Source organism: Saccopteryx leptura, chromosome 2, assembly GCF_036850995.1.
Source record: "Saccopteryx leptura isolate mSacLep1 chromosome 2, mSacLep1_pri_phased_curated, whole genome shotgun sequence".
Taxonomy (NCBI): Eukaryota; Metazoa; Chordata; class Mammalia; order Chiroptera; family Emballonuridae; genus Saccopteryx; species Saccopteryx leptura.
Window position 1 is genome coordinate 314,079,134 of NC_089504.1, and position 25,392 is coordinate 314,104,525.

The window sequence follows — 25,392 nt, forward strand, 5'->3', positions numbered from 1 at the left end:
AGGCTTTACACTCAAAATAGCCAAAGTTCTTGCACTTTCTCTGGGCACGAGGGTACGAGTCTGTGGTCTCTCTAGTGAGCCAAGGGAGACTGAGTACAATGCATGGCATTGTGTCCCCGTAGATGACAGACAGGCTTAAGCCCGGCACCTGTGAATGTGACCTTATTTGGAAATAGGGTCTTTGCAGCTGTGATCCAATTACAATGAGGTCACACTGGAGATAGGGTGGGCCTTCCATCCAATGGCTGGTGTCTTGGGCAATTTAGATGCAGACAAGGGGAAACACAGAATGCAGCCACACGAAGGGGGAGGCAGAGACACCGAGGATACCCGCTGGCCACCAGAAGTCCGGAGAGAGGCCTGGGACAGATCCTCCCCAGAGCCTTCAGAGGGAACACGGCTCTGTTGGTACTTTGATTTTGAACTTGGAGCCTCCAGAACTGGGAGAGAATAAATGCCTGTTGTCTAAAGTCACCCGTTTGTGGTACGTTGTGATGGCAGCCCTTGGGAACTTCCACTGATTCAAGGGTGTTCAACCCAAAGCTCCTCGTGTGTTTAGTCTTCTCATGAAAACAGACTGGCCAGTGCTGCTTCACAAACTGGAACCAATTAACTGAAGCTGTTTTTAAAGAGTTAGCATAAGGCTTTAAAAATGTCCCACAAGCTCAGGGGTAGTCTTGCCCAGGCTGGCGTGTCATGGTTTAAGGTCTAGGTCAACCACGGCAGTGGGTGATGTGGACTTCTCTCCGCCATCCTATATTGCTCTTCAGGTCTCATGGCGTTTGGTTTCTCAAGGGCTGACATTGCACACTCACCCACAGAGCTTACCTGGGCCATGTCATCCAAACAGTTGAAAATGTACTTCCTTGCTTCTTTTGACTTGATCCCTGTCTCTGCTTCATGGTCATCTGGTGTCTGGTCAAGAGAGGGAAAAGCCGTTTGGTAATGTGAATTATTTCCTGCTTCTGCTTCTCACGATTAGGAGCATAGATTCTCCATGATTAGGAGCATAGATTGCCTCAGAAAACAGAAATTGCTTTCCCCACCTATATTAGGGTCTTTACCCACTTTTCAGAGAAGGAGATTTTGATTCCTCTTAAAGAGACCTGCACACTAATTACTTCCTCTCTTCGTTCTCCACACTAATGTGTCTCCCTTCCTTCCTCCCTCCCTCCCTCCCTCCCTCCCTCCCTTCCTTCCTTCCTCCCTCCCTCTCCCCCCTCCCTCCCTTCCCTTCCTTTCCCTTCTCTTCCCTTCCTTTCTTCCCTTCCCACAAACACCTGCCAAGGGGCCTGCTCTAAGTCAATCCAGAAGATTCCAAGATGAACAAGATACACCGTGTCCGTGATAACCCCCCATTCTTCCCTAATGTAAGGGATAAGGTAAGATTCCCTATGTGGAAAAGCAGAAGCCTCTTCCACACGGTTTAAGTTTTTCATTTTTTATCAGAACACTTATCTGTAACAGTTCTCACTACATGTCAGGCACTATTCTAAAGCCCATGAACTCACTTAAGGCTCTTTACAACCCTCTTAGGTAGGATGATTACCACCCCACTTCCAGGGGGAGAAACAGGAATAGAAAGCTTCACGTGGCCAGGAAGCGGCTGCTGGCTCTGGAGCCTGTGTCCCGAGCTGCCCCTCCACCTGGGGCCAGGCGCGCACGGCCAGTTCCCCCACTGGCCTTGGTCTAGGAAGCTGCTGTTTCCAATGACTATGAGTTTTTGGACTCATCCATGGATCACAGGCCATTAGTCTTCAACGTCTCACTTGAGGACAGCACATGGGGAGCTGCTAAAATCTAGGCTTTGACCCTGGAACAGCTGGATAGGTAGGACTGAGGCTCTAGACCGAGACATGGACGTGAACCTGCCCCTGCCTGGCCTCCCCTCCTCTACCCCAGGACTTTATTTTGTGTGTGTGTATACGAGTGTGTGTGTGACAGAGATAAGAGACAGAGAGAGGGACAGATAGGGACAGACAGGAAGGGAGATGAGAAGCATCAGTTCTTCATTGCGGATCCTTAGTTGTTCATTGATTGCTTTCTCATATGTGCCTTGACCAGGGGCTACAGCAGACCGAGTAACCCCTTGCTCAAGCCAGCGACCTTGGGCTTAAGCTGGTGAGCTTTGCTCAAACCAGATGACCCTGCGCTCAAGCTGGCAACCTCGGGGTTTCGAACCTGGGTCCTCCACTTCCCAGTCCGACGCTCTATCCACTGCGCCACCACCTGGTCAGGCCCAGAACTCTTTTTACTGAACCCAACCTTGAGCTTGACAGTTGCCAGTTGCCAGCCCTCTTACCAGTAGCCCAAGGGTGCTTGCTTAGCTCCCAAATCTCTCTTCTAAATCTTTAGTGACTCTTGGCCACACATTATTTTTTAGTTTTTATTGAATTTATTGGGGGTGACAATGGTTAAAACGATATAGGTTTCAGGGTACAATTCTACAACACACCATCTGCACACTGTCCTGTGTGTTCACCAACCCAAGTCAAGTCTCCTTCCATCACCGTTGCACTCCTTTACCCTCCTCCACCTCCCCACCCCTTTTCCGGTAATCGCCACACTGTTGTCTGCGTCTATGAGGTGCTCTTTTTTTTTTTTTTTTGCTTAATTCCTTCAGTTTTTTCACCCAGCCCCCACCGTCCCCCCTGACAGCTGCCAGTCTGCTCTCTGTATCTATGCATCTATTTCTATTTTGTTTATTTTGTTCATTAGATTCCACACATTATCTTTATATCGTATTACAATTTGGCTGTGGTTTCTGCCCCCATAAAACAGAAAAACAAAACACCCGCCCACTGTCTTGCCAAAAAAAAAAAAAAAAGCACCTAAAATGAACATAAAACATACTTAAGACTGGCATTGTTTTCTCCTTCCCAGGAAAATACATTAATTTTAATTACCAGGTGTAGATAAAAGCGAAAGCAAAATCTGTTTCTGTTGAAGTGAAACCACCCGAGCTCACGGTGTGCAACGGTGCGCTGCACCACCTGCCGGCCGGCGGGCCTCCTGGCCGGCGGGCCTCCTGGACGGGCTGCGTCCCTCGCCTGGAAGACCCTCCTCAGCCTGCGGGGCCTGGCTCAAGGGCCCCCCGGGCCCTCTGCCACAGGCAGCATCAAAGTTCCTATGCTCTGCTCCTCCCAGGAACAGGGAGTTATGATGAGGACATGTGTGCAAACTCCCTCTGGGCCTGGGGCTCCTTGGGGCAGTTCATTCCCCTCTTTACACAAACCAGACAGGTCATCATGGTTTACCTGAGTACACCCGGGAGTTTAGCGATCAGAGTTGGGCAAGCAAAGTGGTGCTTCTGAACTGAAATTCACCCACACCACGTATCACAACAGCCACCCTTCCCACGATGTCCCCACAATGCCCCGGCCCGCGCCCTTCTGCTCTGGGTGCCACACACTGGTGAGGGACAGAGGGGACGCTCTCCCTACCTTCAGTCTCCACAGGGGATACGGAGAGTCTGTGTCACGGTTGAAAAACCTAGTTGTCTTTGTTCCTGCGCTTAATAAATATTCAGCCGGCAAACCCTGTGTTTGTGAAATATACCGAATCTGCAAGAAAAGATGAGAATGAGGTCAGGGCGTTTCCTGCCGCTGTGCATATGGTGCCTTTGAGAAAGAGAGTGTTATGGGGAAGGAAAGAAGTGAAAAATAAAAAGGGGGGAAGAAGGTGGAATAGAGAGAGAGGAAAGCAAGGCTTGGGAGATGACATAACAGCCCATCACCTCTCCCACGTGTCATGTTTCAAATGAACGGCTGGTCCAGATGAAACACGAGCGACTGGCATGGTGGCTGTGCTGCCCGGACCCACCTGGTCATACTCTGACGCGCCTGGATAGAGCGGCCAGCCCAGGAAGAGCTCTGCAATGACACAGCCCAGCGACCACATATCAATTGCCTCGCAAAACGGTAAACCAAGGATGATCTCCGGGGCCCTGGAAAGGAATGGAAGAGAGCGTTAGCAAGTTAGGAACACAGGCAGCTATCTGGGTATGAATTCTATGTGAAATCCGATCTGTCAAACCCAAGGTGCCAGCACCGACCCCCTCCCTAAAGGGCCTGCAGCTCTCCAACCATGCTGCAGGCTCGGTCCTCCCCATCAGCCGGGAGCCGCCAGTTGGCTTGTCTGTGGCTCCAGAACAGACCGAGAGGGACCCATACCGGCCAACTCCATTACCGTCACACTCCAACCAGGTGAGCTAAGTGAGAGCCACGCTCGAGGCACTCAGGAGTTCTCTTTGGTACCCCCAAACTCAGGAAGCCAACGTTTAGGGCACACTCAGGTTTTATGAAGGAATTATAAACTACAGGTATTCTATTTTCAATAATATATTTTTATAAAGCAAGTTGCCTCCCCCTAGAATAACAGGATGAAATCCGATACCCATTCTTGCCAGTGATCCCTTTCTTAGGAGACTGTTTCCTACTTTTCCAAGGAAATACTACCTTTTTGTCATTAGCTAATGAAAAGTTCATCTCCTAAAAAGTTCTCTAATATTACCACTATAGAACCATGTTCATGAACACATCGTCTGATGTAAATCAGAATCATACTACACACCGGGTCCTGACTGTAGGAGCTCCGTCCCTTCACATGATTGATAAGGTTACCTGTCGGAGCTCCTGAAGGAAGTCACCCAGACTCAGCACATGTCGTCAGTAATCAAAACCAAAGAGACCACAGGGCGCATCTTCTTTTCTAAGAATCTGTCATAATTAGGTAGGGGGACATTTTGGAGAGAACCAAGCTCACAGTAGGAGATATGAACACCAGTTTGTGTTTTTCAAAATGTGGCTCAAAGGCATTCGGCTGATCATGACATGCATCAGATTAACTTGTTTCCTCTAAAAACTTCCCAATGGATTAAGGAAGGAAGGAAGATGCTGCTCCCCTAGCCTTCTGGCAGCCTGGTGAGGGAGTGAGCGAACGGGGCGCCCCTTGTCTGGATTCTCCATCCACCTAGTTCGAGGAGGGAGGAAGGGTGTGATCAGAGATACCTCTACTTGCCTTAGAGCTTTGAGCTTTCTCCTCCCTGAAAAAGCATCTCCCCACTTCGCTCCTATAAAGTTGCTCTCATAATTCATCTTTTTTTCTCCATATAACAGCACTGAGCAAGCAAAACCCAAACCAAAACGTCTTGTTACAAAAATCTTAATTTTTCGTATGTAAAAAGGAGTTTCTTCACTTCCTTCCAGGTGAGTATTTGGCACTGTGCCAGGTGCTTGTTGCCTGGGGGCCACTTAATGGGCCTGTCCTGTCCCTGTCCCCTCCCTGCCAGGCATCTTCAGCTGCCAGTGTTCTGTCCTCTCTGGTCCTGGCCTCCTCCAGTCCTGGCTGCTGACCGTTTGTGTGAACATGGAGACTGCTCTTGTCCCCTGCCACTGACGCACTGGGTGGCCTGTGTCGTGGGGTCTTCGTCCTACCACTGGCCTAGGTCACCGTGTCTGGTGTGCCCACACACACCAGGCCTCCCAGAGCCACCTGATCATTGTGTGTAACCGATGAGATTACTGCAAGTTCCCTCTAGCAATGCAATCTCTGTAGAGATGGTTTTGCTCTATTTGAAAAAGACCACATCCTTTAGAAGCAGTATTTGAAGAGAACGTTATGGAGACAACATGTTTTACGACATGTGCCAGGAGCTGCTCCCTCCCTGCCCTCACGTGTCCACCTGCTCCCCTCCTGCACAGACTCAGGCCTCTCTCAGGGATAAGAGTCCTGGTGTTGGTCCCGAGGAGCCCCTCCCTTGGCAGGCGCCTGACTCCTGATCACGCATCTCTGCACCTCTGTCTCATATTCCTGTCACCTGTACCTTTGCCCTTGGCGGTGGCTGACACGCTCCTCTCTAGGCGTGTCATTTGAACAGGCTGGTCTGGTTCCTTGGGGACATCTTTGGACGTGAGCACCGGGCGGCCCTTCCTATCAGTTTATCAGCGGTTCTCATGGTTCTTGTGCCCCTAAGAAGGCCGCGTGGAACCTCTGGAAACCCATTTCCCAGTTTCTGTCCCTGGATGATGTGCCAGGCAGAATCTGACAGATGAGACTGTCATGCCAAGGGCACCTTGGTGATGGTCTTTGGCTAGAAACACCAGATGGTGGTTTTGTTGGCTGGTGTCTCGTGAGCAGGACCTGGGAAAATCTCTGTCAGTCCCTTTTTCCATTAGGAAATGAAATGACAACGTTCACTGGACAGTGCCACGATAGGGACAACAGAGTATTTTTCTTGCTGTAACCACAACCAACAAATGTCAGGCTAGGTGGCTGGGAGACAAAGGAAATAGAAGGCACAGTCCTGTCCCGAAGGGGCCCTAATGATGGGAAGGCAACAGAAACACGTGACCACTGAAGCTGATGACAAAACACCAGGTGTAAACACACAGATACGAAAGTAGAGTTAATTTGAGCACACACACATGCTCTAGCATCCCCCCGTTAAAAAGAATAATAAAGAAAACTATAAGAACAGAACACACCAAAAGCAAAACCAAACCTTCCTGAACCCCTCCGTCTCCCCACATGGCTGCCCCAGCTCTCTGTTCTCCCACCGGAGCTAAATTCCTGGAGAGTGACCTCCATCACCCTCTCACCTGCTCTAATTGGGCTCCCGCCCTCCGCTCCACTCCTGGGCAGCACCGGTCAAGATCAGCGGTGACCACGCTGCCACGTCCACTGGGCTGCTGCTTGGCCCTAGGGCCCAAAAGCCATATTTCTTTCTCCGAGTCAACCATTCCCTCCAGTTCTGAAGCACCGAGCCTTCGTTTGCAGGTACCACACGCACCTGTGTCCTCCCTGCCTCCTGTGTGTGGCTTGTCCTCTGTCCAACTGCTAAATGATGATGAAGTTCTAGGACCCCCTCTTTTCTCTTTTCATCCTTGTTCTAGGTCATTGTCATGGGTTAAATTGTGTCCCCCGCAAAAGACATGTTGACGTCCTAATCCCCGGTACCTCAGGATGTGACCTTTGGGAACGGGGTTACTGAAGATGTAATTAGTTGAGAGGATGTCACACTGGAGCAGAGTGGGTCCTTAGTCCAATATAACGGGTGTCTCTATAAGAGGAGGGACATGGGCGCAGGCACAGAGGGAAGATGGCCACGTGAAGATGGATGGACAGATGCAGAGACTGGAGTTATGCTGTCACAAGTCAAGGAATGCCTGCAGCCACCAGAAGCTAGAAAGGACCAGGGAGGATCCTCCCTTAGAGGCTCCAGAGGGCACGTCCATCCCTGCCGACACCTTGATTTTGGACTTCCAACCTCCAGAAAATAAGCATCTGTTGTCCTAAGCCACGCATTTGGTAGCACAGGTTCCCATACCCCGAGGAGACAGGCACAGTATTCCCATCCACACCCACAGGTTTAAATTCCATTCGTATCTCCAAATGTCTCTCTCCACCTTGAACCTCTCTAGGTTCCAGATTTATGTCCTGATGGCCTGACATCTCCACTGGAATGTCTCACAACCAGCTCACACTTCGTATGTGAAAGAGGGATTCCCCTCCCCTGACCCCCCCCTCCCCCAACATATCCCTCCCTCTGCCCTCCTGTTTCCCTAAGTGAAATCACCACCATCCCACCCGGGCTGCTCATGGGAATGAGCTCGGATTCCCCTCTCTCTCTCCCTTCATCCTCACCAACCCATCCAGCAACGAGGCCAGCTCTGAAGCGTGTCTCAAATCAGCCCGATTCCCCACCTCTGCTGCGACCACTCTGGCTCGGGGCCACCCTGTCTCGCCCGGAGCTTCCGACCTGGTGCTTGCTGCCTTCCTCCAATCCCCTCTCTATGAAGCTGCCGAAGTGAACAGGCCACATGTGCCCTGGCTTTCAGCCATTCAAAGCCCCCCACTAAGGATAAAATCTAATCCCTCCCATGGCCCTGCCCAGGTCTCTGCCACGTCAGTCCACTCTCCTAGTTCAAACAGCTCCAGTCCACTCAGTTTCCTTTCGATTTCCAGAATATCTAAACCACTTCCGGACCTGGAGCCTTCACGCAATGTGCTTGCTTCTGCCTCAGAAGCTCTCCCCCAACGCTGGCTCTCAGACGGCTGCCTCCTCTTTCTCCTTTGAACCTCAGCTTAACTGTCACCGCCCCAGACCGGCCTCCTCGGACAGTTAGTTCCCATCTACAATGCCGTAAAGGCCACTTTGCAGCACACGCCCAGTAACCTGCTTACGGTCTCCTTCTGCCCGCTAAGTCCACGAGGGCAGCGCAGCGCCTGGTGTTTAGTAGCCGCTCCATCAATAAGAAATTGTTGATTGAATGGACCTTTATTAAATGTAAGAAAGCGGTAAAGCACGGGACTCCGAGGGAAAGTTCTAGGGCAGCACAAACAATGGAGAGTGGGAGGGGCAAGTTTTCATGGTGGGGGGGTGGTGGAAGCTTGGGCATGAGGGGGCAGGGCTTAGCCGGAGCAAGCGCAGGCTCCACGCAGGTGGGGACCACAGGCGTGGGCCCAGAGATGGGCACGCACGTGCAGCCCACGCTCACCTGAGCAGGGCACCTGCAGCGGAAGGTCAGACCACACTTAGGTGTGGCTCCCGAGAGAATTACAGAAGACAAGCCAAAGAGAGTAGCAGAGGGGTCGGAGATGACACCCGGATAGTGGAGGGACTCCGAGAGTTAGCCCTCTAGAACCTCTGCCTTGACTCTTTCTTGAAGACACCACCCTACTCAGCTCCTGCGGCTCTGAGCCTGACCGACCTTTTCAATCCGCCCCCCCCCCCCCCGGTCTGGTCTCTTGCCTTTGGTTTCAACCTTCTCCAACCTCCCCTGAAACTCACCCTCATGCCCAGGAAAGGGTCCTATTCTCTGTACCCAGGACAAACGGATCATATTTCTGATGTAGCTCACCTCCCTCCCCCTTTCTAACTCAGACGTGCACTGCCCACCTGTGGTGCAACAGGTGAAGATACAGACATGAATAACCAGATCAGCCCAATAAATCTTAATCGAGCACCTGCTGTTCTAAATGCATGTGCTGCGCATGTCTGGCCCCTGCTAAACCTTCTGAAGGGCAGGGTAGGGGCTCCCTAACCTTAGAGCCTAAGCTTGGCCTAGCAGGTGCCCTCTGAATGTCAATCTCCAGGCCTGGAGCCCCCAGGGGAGGAAGGCACCTCTGTGAGTGTGTGTGTGTGTGGGGGGGGGAGAGCAATCCTCTGGGGGTTGAAGACCATCCTGCTGTGATTTGTCAGATGCTGGGCCGCCTGCTCTGCTAGTCCATAAGGCTCTGAGCTCCTGGAAGTTCAAAGTCAAGCCTAGGATAATGGAGCATGAATCCACTTTTTTGTTCAGAAGCACATGCTACGTGCAGCTGCTAAGCTTATTTACTCTGCAGTGACGAGGGAACTGTTCTTCCCAATAATCTTTTTTTTTTTTTTTTGTATTTTTCTGGAGAAGTGGGGAGGCAGAGAGACAGACTCCCACATGCGCCTGACTGGGATCCACCTGGCAAGCCCACCAGGGGGCGATGCTCGGCCCATCTAGGGTGTTGCTCCATTACAACCAGAGCCATTCTAGCACCTGAGGTGGAGGCCATGGAGCCATCCTCAGCACCCGGGCCAACTTTGTTCCAATGGAGCCTTGGCTGAGGGAGGGGAAGAGAGATAGAGAGAAAGAAGATGGGGGAAGGGTGGAGAAGCAGATGGGTGCTTCTCCTGTGTGCCCTGGCCAGGAATCGAACCCAGGACTTTCACATGTTGGGCCAACGTTCTACCACTGAGCCAGCCGGCCAGGGCCCAATGGTTAGTCTTAAGCCAAAATTTGGTTCAAGCTCTACTCATTCACTCACGTGTTTGGATACCCAATCGCCATTTCCTAAGTGCTGTGCTGGGTGCTGAAGAGTGAAAGCAAACCCAGACCCTGTGGCATCTCCAGGGGTTCAGCACCTAGTCGGAGGCAACAGCATGCCCACAGCAGGCCAAGGTGTGCCCAGTATGTGGAAGGAGCTGACGGGGACAGGGGACACAAAGCAGGGAGGGCTGCCTGGGACAAATTCAGAGCTGAGACTTGGTGAGTAGATGGTGGGGGTGGCCTCCGGGCACAGGGCAGGGAGGCCTGCCCACCCTGCCATATCACCGCTGTATCTCCGGTGCCTAGCACAGTGCGTGGGGCCAGCTAGGTACTCACTAAACATTGTAGAAGGAATGAATCTTTCCATTGCAGCCCTGAAACTGGCACCGTCTCCTTGGCAACACTTCCTGTGATAAGAGGCAGACTACTTGGCCTTTCTATTTCAAAGTTTGTCTGCTTTTTTTTTTTTTTAATCACATTTTGGTTTCTTCTAGGGGAGTGAGGGGCTGTTTCCTGTTCTTAGCTCAGTTATACAGCAGGTAGGGCTGTTGGCTTGAGAAACGGCCTGTCCCACTGGGCTCGGAGTCGCCCGAGTTCTGTTAATGACTCATCCTGCATTCGCCACCCCACGGAATCATCTTATGGTTTCCTCATTGCTATTTCGGGACGTCAAAAATACTTTAAACATACATGAAGTGTCAGACAAAATTTGCACCTGAGAGAGAGAGAGAGAGAGAGAGAGAGACTGTCCCTTCTCAACATTCCCACAGCAAGACACCGAAAATTCTAGTTTTCTATAGAAAGAAGAGGAACACCTGCCATTTCCAACACATCAGTTATTGAAACTTCGGTATCTTGTTCCACTAGCTCTCCTAGTGGGTGCACAACTGACCGGGCGCTCCCAGATCATGTCCAGGTCATGCGACCCTGTGAGGCAGCGGCCCCCAGCACAGGTCAGAGACCACACAGCTGAGTGGGAGCCCCATGTTCAATGGAGAGATGTGAGCATGGTCAGGTTCAGCTGTGCACCTGCTTCCTGATGCCGCTCTGGGGATGAAATTAAACAGAGCGCTGCAGGAAACTCTCAGCCCTGAGCTGAGTGTGGAGCAGGTGATCAACAAATATTCAATCAGTTCTCTATAATAGGTCTAAGTCCATTGCACAACAGTTATATAAAGGGCATCATTTTTTTTAAGGTAAAAGGAAGGGAGATAGTACGGCAGACTCTAGCACACACCCCATCAGGGGCTGATGCTCGAGTACCAGCCAAGTTAGCCTCAAAGCCTGGGGCCACACTTGAACCAACTGAGCAAGTAGCTGTGGGAGGGGAACAGGGAGAGATAGGAGAAAGGGAGGGGGAAGCTTCTTCTGTATGCCTTGACCAGGAATTGAACCTGGGACGTCCATACACCAGGCCGAGGCTCTATCCACTGAGCTACTGGCCAGGGCCAAGCGCATCATTTTAAAAGGCCATTTTCCTCTTTATATGTTGAAATACTAGGACAACCATTTAAATATATTAAAACATACACATTAAAACACTTTTTGTTTCATTTATTTGTATAAAAAAGGTATGAAGATTAATAACCAACAACCAAGTAGCAAGGAACCCAGCCTTAGGAAAGAAAGCTGCCTGTCCACAGCCCCCCACGCCCGCCCTGCACAGGGAAGCATGGCCCTAACTCCGCATTCCCTTGCATGGTACATTTCTTGCTCACCCCAGCTCCCGGCCAAGTATAAGACCAGAGTCATTGCCTCGATCATTGGCACAGTATGCTAATAAAATAAGTTCAAGGTTCACAGCCACTCCTAACTTGAGCAATAAATCTGGAACCCTAATCAGAGAGCACAGGAAGGACTATGCATTTCTGGAAGAATGTTACTCAATTTCTCCTGAGTTTTTATTTCACCATCTATGAAATGTGATTATGAATCTTGCTTTTTCCCCTTGTCTCTCCAGCGGCTTATGAAGATAAATTATGGTTGGTAGAATTATAAAGCAGTTTGAACTCCTTGGAAGCAAGACACTCTATTAGTCTGTGGTATTTTATAATCACTGGTGTTGTAAGGTACACTCGAATTGAAGTGCGGTGGAAAGCCCGTTCCCACAAATATATGTAGATTGAAAGTAACCTCCGGATGGTTGGGGCAGAGGCAATTGAAATGTAAAATTGTATTTCAGATGGGTTGTTAAATCTTATGTTTGGTTCCACTGTAAAAATAGCAGATTTGGAAATGCTGACACGAGCTCCGAGCCACTATTTGAGCTGGTGACCCAGAGCTGGAGGCAAGGGAATCCTTCAAAGCAAAACAGGACCCCAGAAACAGCAGAAATCCATAGACTAGACAAGGCGATTTCAGAGACATTGGACCCAAAGCCCGACGGATCTGGATATGAGATGGCCAGAAGGGAGAGTACTGCGGGACACTTCAGGGCAGCCAGATGGAGAGAGGACACACCCTGTGACCACCCCTAAGAGGCAGATTCACACCACGTCTGGGAAGGTCTGCGTGGAGATCTAAATACTGACTGAGGCCTGGATCATTGAAGGCCAGCCTGAGGTTGGCTCTTGAAAGATAAAACTTCCTCGTTGAACAGGAGACAGAGGGAAGTAGCTTTGTCTTTGATAGGGGTAGATGAGAAGGACAAAGGGACCCAGAGCTGGAGTTCCTGGAATGAACCACAGGCTGAGGGTGACCAGGAACCCATGAATAGTCAGTGTGCAGTGAGCCAAGGTGACAAGGAGACTGTTCTTGTAGCGGCCTAATCAAACACTGGGGACCCTAAGATCTCTAGACACACTCCCAGAAGAATAGTTTTGCCCTGTAATAAGTTGAAGAAGGCCTGTGGAGGAGAGAGAGCTATGGCAAAGAAGCAAGGCTCTGACTTCCCAAGAGAGCTGGGAAGGCCACCCACGCGGGCCTGTGGGTGGTCCCAGTGTGATGTGATGTTCCACACTCAGCAAAGCCGCTGCAGAGATGCTCTGAGGTTTCCTGAGGACCACTGCTGATGACCATAAAACCATGCTGATGAGGGTCATTCCGGACCCTCCCCCATAATTCTGCCCTGAGTATCTCCAAGAGAAACGCTCCATATGGAAGGCTGATTATATGTAATCACAGTTTGGCCTGGATGTTGACATCATTCCTAAGCCACACCTGGATGGTCTCCCAAAGGAAGCTGGCTTCCTCGATTCAACTGACCACCTGCAGTATCATGTTAAAACCAGAGTGGCAGGTTCCTTTTAATTTATATTGGTAATGAACATCTTGGATATGAGTAAGATTTTGCTGGTATGCACATATGATTGGATTTTGAACTTACCTGCCTATAACCTCCAAAGGCTTCTAATGATGCTGGTGTTTTAAGATGTCCAGTATATAATCTGATGTTAGCCAATAAAATCCTCAATGAGAAATGTCCTAAGAAGAACCAGTGTGGACCCCTCAGTGAGTCATTGCAAAGCTACTCACACTGTCCTGTAATTCCTTACCCTCTCGATGTGTGCTATGCCTACTTTGCCTGTCCCAGCCTGGTGGCCTTGTGTCTCCCGGTTTTGTCTCTGGCACCTTTACCATAGAACCCAAGTTTGCTGAGAGAGTCTGGTCGTGCCTCCCAACACCTGCAGGACTAGAGTATTACCTGTTTTCATGTTCATACTTTTCGCCAAAGTATGTGCTCAATGCAGGGCTGGACAAGCACCTGTCAGCCAGGGAACTACAACCACAGGCTTCTGCGTGTATCTATACACAGCAACTCTTTTTTTTTTTAATTTATTATTTTTATTTTTTTGTATTATTCTGAAGCTGGAAACGGGGAGAGACAGTCAGACAGACTCCCGCATGCACCCGACCGGGATCCACCCGGCACGCCCACCAGGGGCAACGCTCTGCCCACCAGGGGGCGATGCTCTGCCCCTCCCGGGCGTCGCTCTGCTGCGACCAGAGCCGCTCTAGCACCTGGGGCAGAGGCCAAGGAGCCATCCCCAGCGCCCAGGCCATCTTTGCTCCAATGGAGCCTTGGCTGCGGGAGGGGAAGAGAGAGACAGAGAGGAAGGAGGGGGTGGGGGTGGAGAAGCAGATGGGTGCTTCTCCTATGTGCCCTGGCCGGGAATCGAACCCGGGTCCCCCGCACGCCAGGCCGACGCTCTACCGCTGAGCCAACCGGCCAGGGCAACTCTTTCTACAGACATACTGTTCCCATTTATTTTTAAAAAGTCTTTTAAATCTTTATTTTTATTGTGAAAGATTAAACACACACACACACAAAGAGGTGCACAAGGCAAAAACATATTCTAGTTTAGTATCATCAGAAAATGGCGACCCGTGTCACAACCGACCAGCTGGGGGAGGAAACAGAACAGGGTCGGCATTACAGAGCCCTTCTCCCGTTCCCGCCCCGCACCGGGGTGGGTGTGTGCACAGCAGTGATGCGGACTCTGAGCCCCGCTGGGCCCTGCCCCCCTGCCCCGCTGCAGCTCGGCACCGAGGCCTGGAGCTGGGAAAACAACGGCCTGGCTGCATGAGACAGGAGACGCACCTCATACGCTCTTCTCAGTTCCTCTTGTCGACTGTTTCCCTTCTGCTTTGTTGTGAGTCTGCTGAGTGGAGCTGAGCACTGCAACTGTGCATTCAGAGCTTCCCCAAGAAGCCCACTGGCACCAGGAAGGCCTGACCCGAGCCACACTGTCACCTGCTGTCACCTTTCAGCGTCCCAAGCCCCTCTTTTCTCTGCACTGGGAGAGAGTTTGGTATTTCAGTTCCTGTGGCTCGGCTGGGAATGTGGCACCGTCACCTTATTCGGAGCAGTGATACGTCACCCACCTGCCGAGTGCATGAGAGACCTCGGGCTGGGGAAAAAGGCCAGCCTCTTTCACACTAATCAATTAATTCAAGGCTCACCCTCACCCCAGAGAAAAGCTTACTAAGAAAGTAATGTCACTTACTTACATGCAACGTTATCGATTTAAATGTAAAACTGCTCACCGGTGAACATTTTTAGCTTTGGTTCACAGCAGGTACTCAAAAGTGTTTGTTGGAGGAATGATAAAATGAACCAACACAAGGCTGAAGAACCCTGTTGCTTCCCTGCCAGGGGTCCCTGTGCCTGTGCTGGGGAAGCCCGGGAGTTCCCAGCACCTGGCAAGTGAACTGCCACAGAAACAAGGCTCCTCCTGGAGGTCCTCCCTTTTCCAGACGGCCCCACCCTGTCCTGCGGCTTGTGGGGCTAACTCATGAGGGACTCTACGGATGATGGATGGCCTGAGACGAGAGATGGGAACCTGCTCCTTCTTTGAAAGGGAGATGCATTTGGTGTCACCGACTAGAGAGAGCAGAAGCCAGAAACCTGAGCTGTGAAAAAGAACCCAGCGTGTCAAGATGCCAAACACACGTTGGGGGGTGAATTTCCATTGCGGCCACAGGATGTTCCTAGACGCTCAGAGGTCTCCCGCTCTGTGATAGGGAATTGCCGAGAGAGAAGGTCTGACGACCACTAATACGCTACCTAAGCAAGGTCTCAAATAAAGCCTGGGGCCACCCTGGCCGATGGAGCCAGCTCCGACCCAGGAAGGACAGGACACGTCCTGCCTCCCAGCAGGCAGGCATGAGTGCGGTAAGAAGAGCCGGGTGGAGGAGGCTGGCCTCGCTCTCCAGGGAAGTGCACATGGTCTTGCCTTTCCCTGGAAACCAAACCTGCAGAACAGGGCTGAGGACGCTCCCTCCACCCAATCCCACAGCAGGAAGCACTGCAGCGTGGACTTGACCGTGGCCCGTTAGGACCTGTCACAGTCAGGACACGGAGGGAGCTCCCATGGAGGCCGGTTGTTGGTTCCAGCAGGAGTTAGGAACAAGAGAGATTTGCCAAACAAAATGGGCATACATTCCAGCTCTTCGGCCAAGGGCAGCTTATTTAGGGAAAACCTTCCAATATTCAACTTTTCCTAAAGGAGCTGGAAAAACAGCAACAACAAATCCAAGTTGGCTGTCCTGCGCTTGGGTCACGGAGGAAAAATTCAGCTGGCTCTTCACAGCTCACACTAGGGGGCGCTAAAGTGCAGCAGACATTCTGAAAGACGTCTGAACCGTCCCTCCCATGGGACAGAGATGAACCCCCACCGGGGACAGTCGCTGAACCTCACAGTGAGAAATCCACCCAATCTGTGGTGCAGAGCCCGGGGGATGTTTTTGTCCGTGGAAGGAGAGTCAGTTGTCCCCAGACAAGCTCCCTCTTCCCATAATCTGCTTTTCTCATCCTAACAATGGGGCCTCTTTATAACCCAGGAGCCGGGACTCTCGAACACGCCTTTGGAATGGAGCAAGCCTCGGCAAATGAGATTAAAAGTTCATTTTGTTCTCTTGTGCACTGAACACTATTCTAGCCAAATGAGCTAAGCAGTGTGTGGAGTCAGGGAGTTGCCACATGTCAGCAGGAACTTAGGAGGTAAAGTACAAAGGAAGGAAGAAAAGAGAGAAAGGAAGGGAGGAGGGAGCGGTAAGGAAGCAGATAGTGAGGGACTGAGTGGTCTGGATGAGGCCCCTGGACACCCCCAGGCCCCCCCATCCTCCACCAGTTTGCCTCTGGGAGAATTTCGCCTCTTCCGGAACTCTCCCGAGAAGCGCTCTGTTATTTTATGTTCCTGCAACATATCTACAGTCAGTTTAGCTCTTTTACTCATCCTTGCACTGAGAGTTATTATTTTAAGATGAGAAGAACCTAGCATCAGCTTCTCACCAGGACTGGAAGCATCTCGAGGTAGCGGGTTGCACCCTGTTTCTCTCTGCACACCTGACAGCACCCAGTACAGTGCTGGGTGGGGGGGGGGAGGGGTCAGCCACAGACACCTGCTGTCATGCTTCTCATGCATGAAGTGGGCGAGGCTGTGGAGTCACCACCCTTTCCTACCACTACGCACTAACGCTCAACACCCAGATGTTCACTGAACTGAAGCGATTACCTGGGGAAGACATGAAAACGGGTTTCTTACTATTTGCTTATTTATGTATGCATGTGTATATTTATTTTAAGGAAAGAGAAGGGGGTATGAGCAAGCAGGCTCTTTCTAGTTCTTCTCTGATGAGGGGCATTTCCATGGAGACATCTGAACAGAAACCGATAAAGCTCTATTTATTTTTAATGGGAGAAGCCCTGACACAGGGTGTTTGTCTCTTTAAAAAACATATATAAGCTGAGAAGTGAATGAGAAGAAACTATTTATCTGGAGATGAAGGAAGAAAGAACAAGTGGAGTGTGGAAGAGAGGAGGCAGCTAGAGAGATTTAAACAATTTCAACTAAAAAAAAACCCCAAAACCCCATGAGCAATTAAATGTTTGAAAGAAAGGCAGTGATGGCTGGTGTGAAGGGCTCGGTTTCTTTTCTGCCCAAGGACAGAAGTTTTGAAACCTCATTTAAGGCAGCTGAATGGCGGCTGGTTGGGCTGGCCCCCACAAAGGCCAGCTGCGAGACTGGGTCTTTGTACATATGTGCTGGGGCTTGCCCTGGGCTCCCCAGGGGATCAAAGGCTCCCCGAGAAGACAGAGGCCACACGTGTTTCCTAAGGACGTGCTCAGCCGCTGCCGGCCTGCAGCCTACGGCTGCTCTGCACTTGCTCCATCGGCATCGACCAGCTGGATGGAGCTGACCTGCACTGTCCCCACTTTGAAAGGCTCTGACACAGAACTGCCTAGTTCCTTTTCGTTCAGCCTCAAAACAAGTTTGTTTTGCAAGAAACAAAAAACAACCCTAAATAACCCAGGGATTTGACTCTAGATTCAGTTTTAAGTTCTGCCTGACTCCTTAGCGATGCTTACTTGTGTGCAGATCAGACAGGAGTCTTCCCCTCTTCCCTCTGCTCAGGTTCCCTGACTTCCCAGGGGCTGACGGACTTCCTGGGGATCGCAGAGCCCAACTGTGACGGGCCATCACCGGCCATCACCAGGGACTCAAGTTCAGACCTGTAAACCAGTGTGGTGAAGGGGAAGACGGAGGGCACAAGACGCGTGTTTCGGGTTGTACAGAGGAAAGGCACACGCCCGCCAGCCTTGTTATTGCTTTCCCCCTAGGACAGCACCAGTAGCTTAACTGTGAGCAAGCGTCACTCCCATATGCACCTTGACATCTGGTTAAAATGACTCTGTTCTGCAAGCCCGAGCTCAGGGTCCACCGTTGGTTCCGCGATCCCTCCTGCTGAACGCCACATCCCACATTTCTTATCAGCGGTCTGCATCACCCTCGAGGGCCATGCTCAGGACCAGCTTGCTGGGCTGGGGAAGGGGACAGCCAAGGGAGGGGAAGGGTGCTGCATGGGCATTTTCCTCCCCTGTGCATTCTGTGTTCAATATGGACAAATATGTGTGCCGCCTCCGTGTTTCCCATTAATACTGGGGTAAAGTGGTTAGTGACTAGATCTTTCTAGGGGAAGCAAAACCCCAAACGGAAGAACAGAAACTGCTAAAAAGCTGGCATCCCAAGGTATTACTCAAAAACAATATGGGAAAAGGCAGAACTGTATTTCCTCTGTTCTTCTAAGGGGAAGTTCAGAAAAAGGTCAGAAAGAGAACAATGCCGGCCATCTATCACGGCAGCCTCTAACCTAGAAAGGTTACTAACGCACTGCAGCCTCATTCCTCAATTCCGTAATCACCACCCCCCCTTCCGCAGCTTGCACGCCACCTTGGCCTCATGAATTATACATTTCATTTCCATTTGCCAACGCCCTGGCTCCGTGACCACTGCCAAGGCAGAGTGTGTGTATGGGGGGGGGGTGAGGCTGGCCCCCTTCCCCAGGTGCACAGGCAAATGTTCCACGTGGGTTCTGCTTGTTTGACCTTCAATTCCCAGCCTTAAGGTTTTGTTTATCGAACAAATAAGAACTAGCTACCAGTGGGAATTTCCCTAAGGGAAATCACAGTGGGGCACCTTTCCTTCCCCTTAACATTTTTATCCAGGCGAAATCTGGTTAAAACGAGTTCTAACAGTATTCATGAAGGAGGCCAGTGCAACTTGCAGGGGTGTGTGTGTGTGTGTGTGTGTGTGTGTGTGTGTGTGTGTGTGTGGTGTGTGTGTGGTGTGCATGTGTGTGTCACTAGAAGCACCAGCAAGCGCCCACTCCGTCCTGCTGTTTGAGTTGGGGTGTGGAGGCTGGAAAGGAGGTACAGGAGTGGATACCTTGGCAGGAACCAGAGCGACCCCTCTCCCTGACACCCTCTCCCACCAGGCCAGAGGGCCCGAGGGGAACTCTGGGGGCTGTCTTCACAGGTGCTATTAATATATCAAAGCATTAATATAAAAATATTAATATGTCCTCTTTGTTCAGGAGACTACGTATTGGGGATTTTCCTTTCAAATCTTTAAAAAACATTACGTCCAGCAGGGAAGGGTCATCTCAGGCAACTGAGGAAACAGGAGAAGAAGAAACACTCACACAGCAGAGGTAAGCAGTGATGAAAAGAGTTCCTGGAAAGCAGATGGTACTCTAGGTGGTGGTACAGGTAAAAAACCTTAAGCTTATTTAAAAAAAAAAAAAAGGGCCCTGGCCGGTTGGCTCAGCGGTACAGCGTTGGCCCGGTGTGCAGGAGTCCCGGGTTCGATTCCCGACTAGGGCACACAGGAGAGGCGCCCATTTGCTTTTCTACCCCTCCCCCTTTCCTTCCTCTCTGTCTCTCTCTTCCCCTCCCGCAGCGAGGCTCCATTGGAGCAAAGATGGCCCGGGTGCTGGGGATGGCTCTGTGGCCTCTGCCTCAGGCGCTAGAGTGGCTCTGGATGCAACAGAGCGATGCCCTGGAGGGGCAAAGCATCGCCCCCTGGTGGGCATGCCAGGTGGATCCTGGTCGGGCGCATGCGGGAGTCTGTCTGACTGCCTCCCCGTTCCCAGCTTCGCAAAAATGAAAAAAAAAATGATTTAGAGCCATTTAGGGAAGACAGTTTGAGATGGGCCATGAAAATAGGATAATTATTTCTGCCGCTGAGTTCAAGAACACAGTAGTAAATGGTATGGATATTAGGTATGAATCACTACATGTTATTTCTTTAGGTTTTTTGAAAAAAAACAAACAAAACTGCTCTCAGTGTTGGGTCATTTGTTTAAACAGGATTGACTGAGGGTATTGTGAGCACAGCTGTGACAGTAGCCTCCAAATGGTACCCTCCCACACCAAATGGGGCACACCTGTGTCACCAAGGGGCTATTGCAGAAATGATGTCATGGAAACTCTGAGACTAGGTCATAAAAGAGACTGTGGCTATACCTCACTCTCTCTCGGATCACTCATGCTGGGAGAAGCTGGTGGCCATGTTGTGAGGATGCTCAAGCAGTCCTGTGGAGTGGCCCACATGACAAGGAACTGAGGATGCCTGCTAAACACCAACACCAGCTTGCCAGCCATGACAGCGGGCCGCCAAGGGAGCTCCTCCAACCTAGGCAAGTCCTTGGATGCATGCAGCCCCCGCGGAGAACTTGACTGTAACCTTGGGGAAGAATGTGAGCAGAGCTGTCCAGCCACATTGCTCCCCAGTTCCCTAGTCCCTAGAAACTAAGATAATACATGCTTATTGTGCTGTAAGCCACTGAGTTTTGAGGTCACTTGTTACGCAGTGACAGAGAACTGACACGCACATGTAGGCATATCTTGAAGAGAGGAGGACTCATGCAAAAGAAGCTGAAGACTCGTTCTTTCAACAAGCCTTAGTAGAGCCTCTGCCTAGTATCCTACCTATACTGTACTGGACCTCCATCTGGCCCCTTCCCTGCAGGGGCAGACACTCGGGATGGGACTCAATGAAACACCCTCTTCCCCCTGAAAAGGTAGGAGTCACAGTGAAAATGATGCCTGAGCAGGACCCCCAAGCATCCAACGGCAGGAAGGACTAAAAGGATGGAACAGGTTGCATTCAACACAGACACATAAACCCCTCGGCCTGCAGAGGACTTAAACATTTTTTAAAATCACTTGTTACATTTAAAAATCAGGCAAAAGTTCCTAACGCTTTGGATTTCCAGCTCCTCTTGAATAATCTGAACTTCTGGCAACTACACATTTGTTCTGGGCAACAATTAATTCGGGCTGGGTCCCTGTCTCCTTAAATGGCGCACCTGCATGCCACCTGCCCCCGTCCTTACCAGCCCACCGACTTTACCAGCCTGGCTCTGCACCACAAGAGTTTGTGACCCCTTGGAGAGAGGCCAGAGGCAGAAAGGCAAGAGGGGTAGCTAAGCAAAATTACTGCTATTATTTTTTTTAATCTCTGTGTTGGAGACTTTTGAGGGGGTGTAAAATTAGTTTTCTTTTATTAAACAAACAAACAAACAAAGTTTCGTCAACAGCTGCCCTAGAAGCAGGAGACACGTTAGAACTAATAAGGGAGATAAAACAATCACTCCGCTTTACATTAAACAGCACGGGCATGCGTCGGAGAGATGCCACGTTAAGTTCACGCGACCGTTTATGCTGGTCTTCATTATTTCAGACCTCGGCCAAGGGGAAGAGCAATGCCGCAGTCCCACTCTGCTGACCTGGCTTCCTACCATCACAGTAATTTACAATAACAGAGGAAAGGAAGGCTCTGGCGCCGTAACTCAGCGAGGATCTGCTGGGTTCTTCCCTCCTACAAGATACAATAATATGCCCTTTTTCTGGCCTGCTCCCAACTCTTCATTTGAAACAGGATTCTAATCAGTTTTCAGAGAGTGGCTTACTCAGGAATTAACTAGCCAACCGCTGGATAACTGGTGCTTGAGCAATTCTGTGTGGTCCTTCGCACGTTTTTCGAAGAGAAATGTAATGTTAACAGCCTTTTGCTCTGAAAAAATATTCTTTCTAAAGAGTCAAGGGCTGGGTGGGAGGACAGGGGGCCTTGGTATGCTTAAAATGCTGCCCAAGGTGGTTTTATGTTAGGAGAGCAGGAGAGAGATGCATTCCTACATCCCCGTGCCACGCCACACCACACTCAGGGATCGTTACTGAGCAATTAGGCAGTAAACTCAATCACCAGTATCTGTTGAGCTCCTTGTGTGTTCAGGACTCTACTAGACAGAGATACAAAGTCATGGTTTCTGTTCTTAAGAAGCTTAGCCACTGGCATACACGTACAGAAAGATGAGCGCAGACTAAGTAACATATGTCAGATGCCGGCTAAGTTAACAGAGCGATTGCTGCCCCTCAGTCAGCAAACACTTAGTAGACATCTACGATGTGCTGGGCACAGAGTACCGGGCAATGCACAGAAAAGGCAGTCTTGACCTGCAATGAGCTTAAACACTGGTGGACGTCAGCAGACTCACTCCAGGTTGGGAGGAACAGGGAAGAATTCCAAAAGGTGGGATTTAATATGACATGACCGTTGGGGATAGGCACACTTCAGGGAGTCCAGAGGAGGAAGACAGTGTAAGTGACATGGAACAGACTGACAGCTGTCAGAGGGGAGGGCCGTTAGGAGGCTGGATGCAAGAGGGTGAAGGGATTAAGCCAAAAAGACATAAATATACATAACATACAGACACAAACAACAACAGTGTGCTGACAGCCAGAGAGAAGGGAGGTGGGGGTGGGCAAAGGGGCACAGAAAGAGACTTTGCTGGGGGCGGTGGGCGCACGATGCAGTGTGCAGATGGCGTTTTGTTGAGTTTTGCACACTTACAACCCGCATGGTTTTGTAAACCAAGGTCACCCCAATAAATTAAAAGAACAAACAAACAGTGTAAGTGAAGGTGCAGAACACAAGGATGGTTCAGGAGAACAGGAAGTGACACGGGCCGGGCTGGGACGGTCTGAGTGAGGGGCAACGAGACAGCGCAGCACACGTGTCCTTCCTGCGTCCTGGGCCCTGAGGCGACAGTCAGTTATTCTTCGATTCCTTTCCTCGGAAAGTGCAGACACGAGGGTGTTTGTCCCTAAACATGAGTGACTGGAAAAGATGGTATCGGGGATAGTTACACGTTGTGAAATGGACAGAGGGTTTAAAGATCTTATGGGACAAATCACACGTCTTGTGCAGCCGCCACATGCTGTAAGGGTCTGACCCGTGTTGGTAAGATGTGAGCACAGGAAATAAGCTACCACGGCTTCAAGAAGCACAACCTGGCATTACCCGAGACCTGGTGTGATGGAAGTCTCCAAGTCTTACGTTACTTTAGCAAAACTTTTCCACCTGGACGATGCTTGTTGCTTTCCCAAAGGTTGGTGGAAAGCAACCCATGGTCCCCCGGTTCCCCAAGACAGAGTCTTTCGTAATGCAGTGACAGTTTATGTACGAGCACAAGTGGTAAAGCAGCAAAACGGGGTCCCCGTGGCACAGAGACCTGGTGGGCCCACGTGGGTTCACACAGGTTTAAGGGCATGGGGTCCTCACCCAGTCGCTGCTTCACGAATGAGGCTCTGTAGGTTAAACCTCAGGAAAACACATCTCTGGAACTGATGACTTGCATTTGGGAAGGGGTGACTCCTTGCAGTGGCTCAGTCATGGGCTGAGGCTTGACAGAGCCTATCATCTTGTCCCCTGAGGTCCCACCCCCATCCTGATAAATCCACCCAGCAAGGTCTCCATGGAGTGGGGGCAGCGATTAGTCAGAGCGCGAAAAGTTGGCAGGGAGGACAAGTGCGATGAGGCTTCTTACAGGTCCAATAAAATTTCAATGCTGTATTTTTCAAAAGCTTGATCATCTTGCTATCCCTGCTAATATCAACTCTCAAACCACTCCCTGCATCACCCACCCAATATTTACTTTGGGACCAATTTTAAGTCAAGGGAAAAGCTATCAAAATAAGTTAAACAAAAGCTGCTGGAGAAATCCCCTGAGTGGGAGGCTGAGCGGGGTGATTTCTAGGGTTCTTGCCAACGCCGTGATTCTAGGATTCTATGAATGCCTTCCTTCTGATCACGCACAGCGACAGATTGACAGGCACCCAGGAGCCCTGGAAGAGAATTCTCTAGCAGGAGGAGCTCACTGGGATACGTTGGTGTCCCCAGGGACGAGGGTCCCTTAGCCTGATGAGCCAGTTACTGACTCCAAAGTGCCCAGGAGGTAAAGAGTTCAGGGCAATCACCTCACGCAGCTCAAGGACCACGGTCACAACACATGCAGAGCAGGGGAAGAGTGGACGGAAGTACTGAGAAGGCAAACAAATCAAGAGCAAATGAAGCAACTTTATGATAAATAAGCAAATGTTAATCTTCCCTTCGGAACAAAAGAGAGATTTATCATAAATTAAGCTGCGAGTTACAGTGCAGAGGAGGTTGGCAGGGAGACCCCGGGAGCCTCTGTGAGGAGCAGGTGGCGCCTACCCGGGGCCTGTCTTCCTTGCAGTGGCTTCACCTCATCCCACACTGCAGGGGCTCCTGTGCCCACTCCCTTTCTCTCCTTTCCCCTGCTCTCATCCCTCTCCAAGAGCACGGCTTGTCCCAGCCCTCCCCCATCGTCTCCACTGACAGCTCACCCCCAAGTCAGGTCCACATAACCCCCCTCCATTTCCAAAGGGATTCACAAATTCAATTCAAAGCGTACGATTGGATTTGTACTTCAGAAACGCAGCCACCCATTGATTATCATTCCGAACCAGGAGCGCTGGGAGGGCTGGGCGCAGGGAGACGGGCACCAGGCCAGCACCTGGATTTCATGCTGGGTGAGGTGCCCAGCCTGAAGAAACCAGAGGCACTGTCCTTCACATATCACCCCTGACGGGCTTCCTTCTTTGGAGATCACTGGCCTCCTCCTTCGCTTCCCTCCTTGGCTGCCTCTCCCATTGATACCAACCCTCTGCTGATGTCTAGCTCACTCAAAGCGCCCTGGGGTTTACCATGGGCTTTGCTGGCTCTCTGCTGACTTCTCCTGCCATACTCTTTCCTTTGCTGGCCTCCCTTGGGCTCTAGATCCTTATTCTCTCTTTGGATGCCTCAAATGGACAATAATCTTCTGCCTCTTCAAAATGGAGTTCCTTTCCAAATTACCCATTATCCCTGTAGAACCATTATTTTTTCATCTCCAAAATGAGGACCCTTCTAGAGTCACCTTTGCCTGTCACTTCTTCCCTTAGCTCTCCAGTTTCTGCTTTCTTTTTGGCATATGCCTCACAGTCATCACCTTTTCCTCTCCCTCCTCAATGGCACCACTCCCGTGGCCTCGCCCAGGTGACAGACAGTCTCCGGGCTGGTTTTGGGCCATGAGTCTTCCCCCCTTGACAATCCCACCCACAGAGGTTTCTCAAACTGCTTTCATCACACACACTTCTGTTCTTTGGGAGCAATTTGCTCATCACATAAAACTGATTTCCAATTGCTTCCCAAGTCCCAGAGCGGCCACGCACGCCTCCCTATCCCATGTGTCTCTAGGTTTAGTTTATAACTTCCTCTCCTATCCAGGCCAGAACCTGTGCCTCTCATGCCACACTTCTGTATGTACTGCTTTCTCCTTCTGAAATGCCTGCTCCCTATTTTCTGTTTGAATCCCAAACATCCTCAGAGTTCTGGGCCACTCGCCCCTCTGTTAGATGCTCCATGCTTCCCCCAGGCTTCCGCTCTAACCACAAACCCCAGACCGCAATGCCCACCTCACCCACTGCCTTCCACACAAAGTCTTCTGTTAGACACTGTTTGCCTTG

At 50.7% G+C, this 25,392-nt stretch overlaps 1 protein-coding gene across 5 annotated transcripts in view; it reads right to left on the reverse strand.

Moving 5' to 3' along the window:
• Positions 1–25,392, reverse strand: part of HIPK2 (homeodomain interacting protein kinase 2) — a 175,098-nt gene that overhangs the window by 47,311 nt on the left and 102,395 nt on the right. For all 5 annotated transcript variants that reach the window (XM_066362851.1, XM_066362850.1, XM_066362848.1 and 2 more), the window contains exons 3-5: positions 3,823–3,946; positions 3,444–3,563; positions 829–915 (exon numbers count right to left, since the gene is read on the reverse strand). In XM_066362851.1, the coding sequence (XP_066218948.1) occupies positions 829–915; positions 3,444–3,563; positions 3,823–3,946 (331 nt within the window). The remainder of the gene's footprint in view (positions 1–828; positions 916–3,443; positions 3,564–3,822; positions 3,947–25,392) is intronic.